The sequence below is a fragment of the Neopelma chrysocephalum genome, unplaced genomic scaffold (genome assembly GCF_003984885.1).
Source record: "Neopelma chrysocephalum unplaced genomic scaffold, ASM398488v2 Primary Assembly neopelma1_62, whole genome shotgun sequence".
NCBI classification, from domain to species: Eukaryota; Metazoa; Chordata; class Aves; order Passeriformes; family Pipridae; genus Neopelma; species Neopelma chrysocephalum.
In genome coordinates, this window is record NW_020897719.1 from 516,465 (window position 1) to 528,636 (window position 12,172).

Sequence of the window (12,172 nt, forward strand, 5' to 3'; positions counted from 1 at the left end):
TCTTTTTTATTCTCCCCCTCCTTTTTTAACATAAAGATTAGTATTGCCTTACAGTAGCAGATTTCAGCATTGGCTGCTATTATCAGGCTGAGTATATGGGTATGCACTTTACAAAGCCTTGTTGCCCAAACAGTAGCAAAGACTCTTGGCACTTGTTCTTGTTGCCAAAAACAACATGAATAGGACATAAACAGTCACATCAGGGACGTGGATAAGGGGCAGCCTCCTTGGTCCAATGACCTCTAGTTCAAGTTAGCATTGGACTGTCTCATAAAGCACAGCAGTGCCTGTACAGTGTGTGCAGCTCTTCACTGAGGCAGGTTGGGAGTGGGTGAGTGGGGCATGAAGCACATTCCTACCACCCACTTGAGTTATGTACAGCATGAACAACTGTGAGGAAATCATGAGGCTATGGAAACTGAATATCCATCTATTTCCCTGTGAAGCTGTTTTTTCTGTTCTGTAATTGATGTAGCTGCTCCACATCTTCCCTCTTCAGTTCTCCACGTTATTAAAAATCATTCCTGTCAGGCAGATCAGAGGTTTGGCCCACCAGTGAGTACATGTGGATCAGGTCTTGGAAGATGTGATCTTGTTCTTTTTTCTTTTTTCAAAAGTTTGTTACCGTAGTTTTCAGAAAATCTCCTTATTTGAAAAGAAGATTTTTGAACCAATCAGTGTTTCCCAGAGGTTTTATTTGTTGTCTGAAAAGAAGTATTCAATCATAGTTTTTCCTGATGTATAGGAATTTTGCTCAGTACGTGCAGTTACAGACTAGAGTTGTTGCTACAAGTAGTACTTCACTTTGAATTCTGAATAACAGTTATCTTGCTGGATTGTTCTTTCTTCCCAAGAAAGTGCAGACAAACAGACCCATCAACTGGGTTTGGACTTGTAACTGGGTTTGTCCAGGAGCAGGACTCACAGCCATGGTTTTGTCATTGTTCAGTGTGGGGGTATGCGAGCAGATTTATGTCCTATGGCTAGTGGGCTCAGTTTCTGCTAAATGAAAAGAAAGAGGAGGACGCGTGAAAGTCTCCTGTCAGTTTAGCATGCCTTTTCAGAAAGGGAGGACTCGATTGCTCAATCCTTCTTTGTTGAGAAAGGAGGGAGAAGATGACATGTCCATCCACTGTGCCCTGATGGGTTCAGAGCATGCTTAAGAGAGGGACACTAATTTCATGCTTCAGTTGGCGTAATCTTCAGGCCAGAAGACTGCCAGGCTCTGAGAGCATGGCATGATTTTCTCCTGTCTGCAAGTGTAGGAGAGATGGGAAATGGATTTTCATGGGACTGGGCAGCAAAGGTAAAAGGGTGTAGAAGGGCTGTTTCAAGCGCTCTACCTTTTTAATGAGAGCAGCGTGTGGGTTACCCATCGCTGCTTTCCTGAATGTGTCTGACTGAGCAGGGTTGTTATTGCCCTGCATTATTTTGCGTTCACATCTCCGGTACATGTTCACACAGAAGACCATCTCAGCTTGTGTTCAGGTGCCTGACTGCTTGGGAGGGCTTTTGTGGATAGAGTATGACAAATGCAGAAGCCCTGGATAACTCACTACACTTATGGTGACTAGGTATTCCTTGTATAGGTTATAGTAATCTGTTCTTCCTGTTTCTAAACAGAATATTTTCCTTCCTGTGTCTTTGTTCATATGCTACAGATCCAATACCTTTAATTCCCACTTACTCTTTATCAGAGGGCTGAAGTTCATCTGTCTTTGATACACAAATGACTCGGTGTCTACCACAATGCAATATAATTTCAGCATTAAGTTTTACTTTAAAAGTAAATCTTATAAAAATGGTCGGACTAAGAAAAGCAATAGATAATTACACCTACTTTAAGCTCTTGGGGAAGTCTTGCACTTGTAATTGGTTTAGGCAAAAGAGTATTTACCTATGTAAGGGAGCAGTTAATGAGATCGACACTCCTGTGTCGCATCTGTAATTGCAAAGATTGATCTTCCTCTGTCTAACTTCCTGCTAGCTTATCCTCCTGGTAATCTTTTCATGAAGATTTTGGGCCTCTTTGACAGCATATTGTTTAATCAGCCCTGTTTTGTACTGGAACATCATGGATGTCGTTGAGTTGGGTCAATGCAGTTGAGATGTGCATAATGAACGAGGGTTTTGTGCCAGCAGAGGGTATCATTTTACTTGCTGAAAGCTCATGTTTCCTGGGCCAAGGCAAACTTCTTGGTGGTGTTTCCTGGAACACCCATTGCTGCAAAGGAGTCCTATGAAGCAGGTGAAAATGATGAGTAGATACAGATACTTTTTTTTTAAACAGTCCAGCCTGACAGGTTTATCTAAGGGTGGTTTTGTCCCCTTTTCCTGGGAGTATTTAGCATACCATTATTTTTTTCCCCAAATTCCTCTTGAATTCTAATTAAGGTCTCCCTGTTTTTGCCTCAAGTCTCAAATAAAATGCAATTTGTGGCTTTAAAAGACTTGAAAAAATTATTTGTTTCTTTGTTTGGTGTGGGTTTCTTTGGACAGTTCTTGTCTGACAGCTACACACAGTAAAACACTGTGGAAAGTTGACACAGACCGAGTCATTGCCCTAAACTTTTAACAATTAAGCTGTCCCCATTTTAAAGTACTTCTAAATGGTGTTCTCTGTGTTGTAACTGGGATTAGCAAGTTTATGCTGTGTTTTCAGATAATTTACTGTTCTGTTTAAAAATCAGTAAATGCTCAGTTGTCAGTATCTCAATTGTTCCGGTTAAAAGGAAATAAAGAAGCTCAAGTTCTGAAGGTGCCATAAGTCAAATCCTCTAAGTTTCATCTCTTGAGTTTTAAGATGTGCATTTATAGATTCAGTTCAAAAGAGCCAGGAGGGATGCTTCCAAGTGGTGTTCTGTATTGGTTAGAAGCACCAACTATAGCACTTTAACCTGGTATACATGTGTGTGATGTTATATGTATTTTAAAGAAAGATTAGGAGGAGAGAGCACCTATTCCACACTGAACCCCATTTAATTTTAGATGGGAAAAATTGGCACAGAACTAGTCTGTATGATTTATTGGAAGGTATACATTTGCATACATTGTATCATGATTTTCCTCTTTATTGAGTTTTTTTTCACTTAGATGAAATCTAGGCAGGTGCTTTTGCTAGATTGGTGCCATTTTAATTAATTGAAAAGTCTTGAGACAGCAGCCTGTGTTGTACAGTTTTCTTTTTGAAAAGCTTCACCTCCTTATATAGCCAATAGAGATGAGGAGGGTTTAAACAGAATTACAGGCATCTGATGACTTTTTGATTGAGGTAAAGCAGACTAAGGAGTTAATTTTGTGTTTATGCTTTCTGAAATTATTAAAAAAGATTAAAAAAGGCAGGTACGTAATACTGTGTATATAGGGAGAAAAGCTACTTTCTGTCATAGCAAGATTGAGATCCTGGATGAAAGGGCCCTGGTCTGAGGATACTTATAGATGAAAAGAGCATGGAAAGAGTGAGGCCAGCAGGTTGCGGGAGGTGATCCTTTCCCCTTACTCGGCCCTAATGAGGCCACATCTGGAGTGCTGTGACCAGTTCTGGGCTCCTCAGTACAGGAAAGACAAGGAACTACTGGTGAGAGTCCAGTGGAGGACCACAAAGATGATTAAGGGACTGGAGCATGTCTCTTATGAGGAAAAACTGTGGGAGCTGGGCCTGTTAAGTCTAAGGAAGACAGAGGAGATCTCATTAATGCATATAAATATCTCAAGGTGCCAAGAGTGGTGTCTTTTCCGTGGTGCCCAGTGACAAGACGAGAAGCAATGGCCGTAAACTAAAACTCAAGAAGTTTCACCTCAACATGAAGAAGAACTTCTTTACATTGATAGTGGTAGAGCACTGGAACAGGCTGCCCAGGGAGGTCGTGGAGTCTCCTCTGGAGACTTTCAAAACCCACCTGGGTGCATTTCTGTGTAACCTGCTCTAGGTGACCCTGCCTTGGAAGGAAGGTTGGACTAGATGATATCCAGAGGCCCCTTCCAAACCCTAATAATTCTGTGATTTGGCGAAAATCAGTTATTTTAGTTGTTGCAGTATACTAACTTGTTGCAATGACAGTACTGCAATATTAATGCACCTAGGTCTGTTTTCAAGGTCCGTGCATATCTACCCCTCACCGGAGTCGGCCCGCACTTCGGTGCCGCCGCACTCGCTGTGCTCCCTCTGTCTCCCCTCGCCGCCCGCATGTCCCGCCTGGCTCGGACTGCCCGCGGGGAGCTCCCGGCGCGCGGGGCGGGAAGGGCGGGAGGAGGAGCTGCGGCCCCGTAGTGGAGCCTCCGCCAGGTGGCAGGAGCCGGCCGTCCCGGGGCCCGGAGCCTCCGGCACAGTGCGGGGGCGGCGGCGGCGACATCGCGCGGCTTTTTCGGGAGAGGTGGTTAATCCGCTGCGCAAGCCGTGCGCCCTCTCCGGGGTCCGGGCCTTGGCCTGTCCCAGGGCTTTCGCGGTGAAGAAAGCCGCCCTGTCCGCCCTCACCTGCTCCGTACGTCGCCATGTACTCTGCAGCTGTGCTCCGTCCTCCTGCATCCCACATCCTGCATCCTGCACCCAGGGAAGTGGGACCAGGCCTGGGTCAACCCTTGTGGGCACCCCGCTTCTGCCACCTGCTACAGCACACATCCTGGCACGGAAGGCAGAGCTCAGACTAAATTATCTGTTTCCTTGGCAAAAACTTGCTCTGAAATTTTTTTCCATCTGGAAAATGAGGAAAGCTTTGTATACAGTCTGATTTTGTCTAGAATGAGACCTTTTACACTTGTAAAGACTGCAGAGGCATTTTGGGGTTTCTGCCTGTGTCTGTGCTGCTCTACTTTCCCAGCACCACTGTTATAAAGTATTTCATTTAAAGCCAATGTCTCTACGTCAGAATGAGTTGGTGGCATTGGTGGGCTTTATTTTATTTTGCTTTATTTTTCCCCCTCAAATCTTGTTGAGCTCTAGGAAGGCCTTTCCCTCTTTCCCATTTTCCCTGCCCCTGAAAAAGAAAATATCAAGCAAAGTATGGCACTGAATGTACTCTGACAAGTCATGGTAGAAAATTTGAGTTCTGAACAACAACTAGATGGAAGAGCCCAGGAACAGAAATGATTTGAGAAAAACTAGATCTGTGTACTGGATTAAGTCAAGGAAATTCTGATAATGAGGCCCTAACAGTTATCCATCTTTTCTCCTATGCTTCTGAATTCTGCTTATTGAAGGAAACAAATTTTAGTTTAGGATTCCAGCACTTGCAAAGTGTATGTATGACAGAGTTGAAACCAGATGAGGTATTGCATATTGTTTGAAGGTCTCAGAGGATACTCTGAGCTGTAGATGTGAAGGTTTCTTACAATTCCTGGCAGTGCCTGAAAAATCCACTGTAATAAGTTTAAATTATTTTGATGGTTAGAAATGTCGCTTTCTTTGAATTCTTCAGCTGAATTAAAAAGTGTAGAGCAACCACGAGTAGGAAAATCAACTTCTCTATGGCAAGATTAGATAAAGAGTCATTTATAACAGGCCCATGTCTCTGACCAAAGGTTTTATGAGATTTGATTTTTAGCTTGGAGTTGTTTTCCTCCTGGTCCTCACCACCACCCCCCGCAGCCCCACCTCCAAGATAAGAAGTGCAGATGTTCAGAGGCAGCAGTAGAACCTGTGCCTCTGCAGCAACCGCATGCAGTTCCCATGCAGAGCAGAGGATGGCCTGCAAGGACAGCGCCTCAGCGCTGTGTTCCTGGCAGAAATGGGATGTGCGTACACCAGCCAGCGAGGAGTCACGTTATTTGTGATGGACACCTCTGCCCGCCCACGCCGGACAGTGGCTGAGCACTGCTGAACATCCCCGCTGCTGCCCCAGGTCACCTACCTCCCTTGAAATTTGTAGGAAACAAAGCATTGGACAGTGACCTCCTCCCAGCCCTGCAGATTTTCGATCAAATTGCTGCTGTCAAGATTTGCATTTGTTGTAGTGCTTTTCTTCAGATAAATTTAGCTCTAAAATAAAGCTCTAAATTCCATACCCCCATACTCCAAGGCGAGGACAATTTGAACTCTTCGTTGCTCAGTGCAAATACAATAATGGCTGAAGTATAGCTCTGGGTGTATGCACATATACAGAGGCAAACAAATATATTCATAATAAGACCCGCCTAAAAGCAGGCAGGGGATAGCTGGAAAAATCTTCCAGTATTTGCAGTAGTGATGTTAAATGATGCTCCCCGTTCAAATCCAATATTACAAGGACAGACCAGCTTGAAATTGTGTTTGATTCTGGACACAGGAGAGGAGGGTCATTTGTAACACGTTGTGTTATTACCCCAAACCAAACTAAAAGACAGCAGAATTAATTAATTGGTGTACACTTCAATTTTTGTTTAAAATATATGGATGATTGGAAAGTAGCTCATTTACTTACGTCCTTTATGTTCTCCAAGCTTTCTTGGAGACTATATATATTTGTATGTACATATTTTCGTGTTTTTTCATTCCGGGACTTGATTGACTGTTGGTGACAAATGTGATTTGTGTTCTCCACTTCTGTTAAGCAGGAGGACGTTTTTATATATAATACTTCTTGCACTCAGAATCTGTTTAGCATGCACTCATTCCCTGTGTTTCTGAAGGGATAGCCTGGTGGCATGACTGTCTCTTGCTGCTGTTCCTAAAGATATGTACTCCACAATTCTAACATTCCTTTAAGGAAGCAGGTAGTTATTCATGTCATGGCTAGGTCTCATTAATTATTTGCTGTCTATGTAAAGCACTCTCCAATTATACCACCAGGTACCTGTTGTTAAGCTACGTTTATCTTTGCCTTCATTGCGCTTTTGCCATAGCAAATTCTCTTGCATCCCTGAGAGTTGCTATTTGTTCCTTAGTACCTAATGTTTTACAATCTCCTGACCTGATTTGTCCCAAACATCTTTGTATCATAAATAATGGGTCCTCAACTTTCTGTTCTTCTCCTAGACCATGTGGCCACAGCGGCAAGAAAAGAAAGCTAGTGGGACATACTGTTTAAGACAGACTTATTGTATTTTCCTTTTTTTAGAGGAGTCTTCATTTTCTCAAACATTAATTGTAATGTGTCTTTATAAATCTTGTTCTCTTTTTCCGCAGGATTTGCAAATAGAACGAGAGAGGACCGTGTATAATATTTCTGGTGGCTGCACAGCCCTTGTGGTGGTGTATTTATTGGGGAAACTGTATGTGGCAAACGCTGGTGATAGCAGGTAAGTGGGGTGTCTTCCCAACTAGTCCTTCACCCCAGGCTCCTGAGGTCTGGTGTTACCATTGCAAACAGTATCACAAGAGGATTCTGTTTCTTGGCTGAACACTTAACAGTTTTCTCACAGAAATAAATGCAAATGCCATTGATAGAGTTGGTATCTTGTCAAGTGGTGGTTGCAGCCAGGGAAGTTGACAACACTTCTGGTCCTGTAGTAGTTTCTGAATGACTTGATGGTTGCAGAGAAGTGGAAAGATGCTAAAAAGCCATCGAGAAGAGTTGTTGGGTGTGTAGTAGAATTGTGTGTTTAACTCTGACAAGATGACTGCATCTGGAACAGCTATGATAGGGCTGCATTTGTTCAATAGGAAGTTCTGTGGCTCCTGTTGCCAGGCTTAGTCTTCATAGGCCACTTGGCTCTCAGATATTCATATAGATGAAGGTAGTGATCTGTAAGCAAACACCTGCTGCTCTTGTAATGGGGGAGGAGGAGAGGGAGATAGACTATCACAGTTTAGGTTTTTTATTTTGTGCTATTCTAGCTCATGTACTTGTCCATTTCTCAGAACTGAATGGTGTTGTTCATGAGCTCTTGCTTTGTTGTATTTTGAAGTTGGATGCCTGAAGACTCACAACAAGAAGCTTTTTCTTTGTCTTCTGATGTTGCTAAAGATAGGAGCATACTGGAGATCTCTGACTTGCATTCTTTTCCCCTCACACTCTCTGCCCATACTACCATCAGAGAGAGATAATGAGGCTCTTGCAAGACTTCACATCTTCAGGTTTCTTTTGGCAGGACACTGCAAAAATACGACAGGGAGAATAGTTTCCCATATGATACAAACTGCTGTTGTATTCTGTTCACTAACAGCTTAATAATTAAAGTCTGCAAAGGTACTGAACCATGCTGTCTTTAGGTGAAAGCTGTTATGTTTGTGCATTTGTGTTTAAGGTTTGTGCACACACAGTTCATATTAGTAGTGTGTACACCCATGTACTTACAGAGACAACACTCAAGAGCAAAGAGTTTTGTAGTTTAAACTTCACATTTTTATTGCCTCTCGCTGCTTTAAACTGTGTAGGAAATCAGATAAATACTTTGGGCATAAAAATCCTATTCTTTTCATTTTGGTGATTGTTTTTGAGATGGTAAATTTGCTGTATATGTTGAAAGTTGTTTGCTCAGTTCCTCTTGTCAAGTGACATATTGGAATCTCTTTTTTGCATCAAATGTCAAGTAAGTCCTGACATGGTAGCTGCAAACATCTTTGAGGTGATCACCCATCCAGTCATCAGAACCACTAGCTGCACTACATTCTATCTCTTCTGCCATTAAATTAGAAATAATCATGTTTTCTCATGCTATTGCACTTGAAATACAGTTGAATCTCTTCCTTCAAGCTGGCTAATTTGCTTTACTGTCTCTTAAAAGTGTGCTGTGCAAAACTGGCCGTGCAGGACTTACTTCTCCGTAGCTAAGATCTTTGTTCATTAATGACTGGGACTGGCTGCTTCCAGTTCCTCCAGAATTCTTCCTGTGCTCCCAAAGGGCAGCCTCAGCTCCATTGTAGCCTCTGATACCCAAGGGGAAGAAATTCTTGTTGACGGTGATCTGGAGTTGGTGCCAGTGTATTGACATAGCTGTAGTTAAAGACACTAAGTCTTCAAGAAGCTTTGAATGTTCATTAAGTCCATCCAAAACATCTCTTCAGAAAAAGAGCAGGAATCAGAAAGGAAGCCATCAGCAAGGCTGGGTGTTGTTTGAACCAGGATTCAAATTTTTCTACTCATTCCTCACATCTTGTAGATAATAGAGTCCCTCCAGATCCAAAATAGTTTGGTTTTGCACTTTCCAAATGGACCTCACGTAAAACCTTTCTCATGCTGAGGAGAATTGTCCCAAAATCTTTCATTTTCAAATAAGTCCATTCCTCGATTTTCCTAGCTCAAAACAAAATAAAAGCTATAAAGTGCAGAAGATCAGTTAGTCTGGCTCTCACTCCCACGAAATCCTCACTTACCCTCTTTCAGGGAAAAAAGCAGCTATTGCAAAACATCCAAGTTGCTGTCATGACTATAAGGACATTTTAGGACTAGAAAAGCAGCTCTGAGATTGTCTGCCCATTGCCAGGGTGCACAGTGCATTCATGCATTTTGAAGGGCCAGTTATGTAGTCAAGAAGTTTTATTTGTGTTAGTTGGAAAAATATGTTTCTTTTTGCTGTCTCATGCCTTGTGTGGTCAGCTTTGTGGTTTGCACAGATACAGGGAAGGGCGGTGAGAAATACAATAAGGAAACTACTTAAAGAAATGTTTTACTGCTCTTGAGAAGAAGGGTGGGTTTGTTTTTTCACTCAAACAGGAGACTTCTGCTTGTTGCTGTTGAAACTGGATGCCAAAACCCTTAGTACTTTAGTTTCTTTGAGTTCACCTTCTCATTTGTGCCTCTCCCCTCTCCTTATTCTCCTTCTTTCCTCTCTGCTACACCACTGGAAAAAGCTTGTAAATAAATTGAGTTACACTTCTCACAGATAGTGAGAGTAGATTTCATGCTGCAAGGGTGGGAAATAAACACTTTGGGTTCACGCAAATCTTATTTGTACTGCCTCTCCCCAGAAGAAGGTTAGGTCTTTTAATTTCGGGCAACTTAAAAACAGCAGAACCTTTTAAAGTTGGGTTTTGAACAGCTGCTTCTGTCAGAAGACCAAGGTATGTGCAACAAACTGTACTATCACAATGAGACCAAGGAAATGTTAAGTGTGAGACTTGAATAATAATGTACTGTGTGGTGCCAGCTATACCTCAGACTTATGTCTGTGGTATTCAGTTTATCCACCAAAGCTTCTCAAATCTAATCATTTCATGCCACGTACCCTGGCAGTGTTGTATAGCAGCTGTCCTTTTGTAGTTGATGTGTAATTACATCATGAAAAGACTTTAATTACCATATTACTAAATTACCAGCCAGCAATCCTTTCAGGTTCAGCCCTAGCTCACTTCTGTATGGACTATTAGGCTTCTCCAAGCTGAACACTTTTGGTTGGTGTAAAAGGGAGGAAAAATTGTTCTAATTGTAGGTTTTGTTATGAACTATTATTGAACCTGATGTTATGGCATCACTAATGTCAATGATATAATTAAACTTCTGCTAACGATGCAATCACAGTTCCGTAATAATTATACGTTAACTGCACATGATACCAGAACCTTACTAAAAATGAGGTGATGTATTCAGAGCCTGATAAAAACAACGTGGAAGGAGCCGCTTTCATTCTCTAATGGCTTGTCTGATCATTCTTTGACTCTGCCATAAATATACCTTCTTGTACGGTCAAAATTCATATCTGAATATCAGCCAAAGCTTTTTCTAATGTTTCTTTCTCTCTCTTCTTTTCAGCGATTAGCATTGTCCATACAAGGTTTTCTGATTAGAGACTGATAGTAATATAGTCAGCTATCCAATATATAGTGCTTTTCTGGTGAGCATTGAGGTGCTATGTTTTGCTTTGACATATATATGCTTTGGAAACTGGGCCAGGCTATTGGAATAGCTGCGCTTTTTAAATATGGAATAGTTAATCTTCTCTGATCATTGTTTTAAATAGTATTGTTCAATTTTATATTGCTGAAGTGACTTTGACTTCTAAACTGCTGTAACACGCCTTGTTAATCTCAGTTCTTTTTAGTTTTATGGTCCTTATTAGGATGTTGTTTTATAGCTAGTGATGAAGCAGAGGTAAAATAGAGACCTAATGGTTTACTGATTACTGCCAAATTATTGTATAGCCTCATGCAACTCAACATTTGCCCAATATCACTGCAATGGCAGTTAATATGATCATATTGCATTACAGTCTTTGGCATGAGTGTTGTTCTGGCATTTGTGTTGTCTAGCTAAGGAGCTGCTTGGAGACTGCAGGCACTTCCATTTTGTGCTATGCTTGGAGCCATGTAGTGTAGCTGTGCTTTTATCATTATACAAGAAGCAGAACACTGCAAGCTGATTTGACTTTTCCATACACCCTGAAACACTCACTAAATCTGCAGATGGGTTATGGACTTTTTGATTTATTGGCAGAACATGGCATCAGAGCAAAGAGGCTGATGTTTTGAAGGCTTTACAGACTTGCAGGATCACTGAATTTTTTGCTTAACTTCATCAGCTCTCTTTATCGTCTTTTTGCCTCCCTGCTTTTTCTCCCCTTTACTTATGTTTTTAGGGCATATTCACCCTCTGCTTGAACATATATCCTCATGTCCAGAATAGATTTTCTCCTCCTTTTTGCAAGTGTAGAATTAATGCTAAGGTATTTGGGCTTATTAAATGATAAGAGCTCGTTGAGTGAATGTTTTTGTGGTGCTTCCAAGTGGGTGCAGGTAAAGCAACTTCATTGGTGCTTCAAGAGCCCAGATGTGGAAAAGTGTGTTTATAACATAGTCTTCTCTCAGTGTAATAAAATAGTGAAATGAAAATTGAATTTGTTTACCATTTTAATCCTTTCTGGATTTGCTGCTTGTGTTGAAACTCACTACGTTTGTCCTTCCTCTTCTTTGTCATGGTGCTTGTCAGCTGCTTCCCTCATGCTTGGTTCTCATTGTAGGAAGTCAAATTTGGGGCATTAATTTGCTTTTATGAAGTAAATGAGAGGGACATGAAAACAGCTGCTGACTGGCACTGTAGCTTAAATAGAATTTCTGAGAAGTAAGAATTGATGATTCTGACCCATATTTGTAGTTCATGGTATCTGACCTCTTCCTCGAGGCACTCCAGCAGGGTCGTTTTTGCCAGAAGCGCTAACACTGTGTAAGGATGGAAACTAAAAGTGAAAATATTGCAATTGTAGAACTAGTTTACTTTAGTCTTTGGTTTAGTGTCTTTCTAGGAAGCTTTAATTTTCTGTTTTTCATAACTACCCATCATCTAATCTAAATAGTGTGTATTTTCCCTGTTTTCCTTGAGTGGTC

General features: G+C 41.5%; 1 protein-coding gene across 1 annotated transcript in view; it reads left to right on the plus strand.

Annotated features, from left to right (window-relative positions):
- The window catches only part of PPM1H (protein phosphatase, Mg2+/Mn2+ dependent 1H), a 130,780-nt gene that overhangs the window by 68,270 nt on the left and 50,338 nt on the right, over window positions 1-12,172 (plus strand). The window contains exon 4 of the mRNA XM_027682161.1: window positions 7,100-7,212. Within this exon, the coding sequence (XP_027537962.1) occupies window positions 7,100-7,212 (113 nt within the window). The remainder of the gene's footprint in view (window positions 1-7,099; window positions 7,213-12,172) is intronic.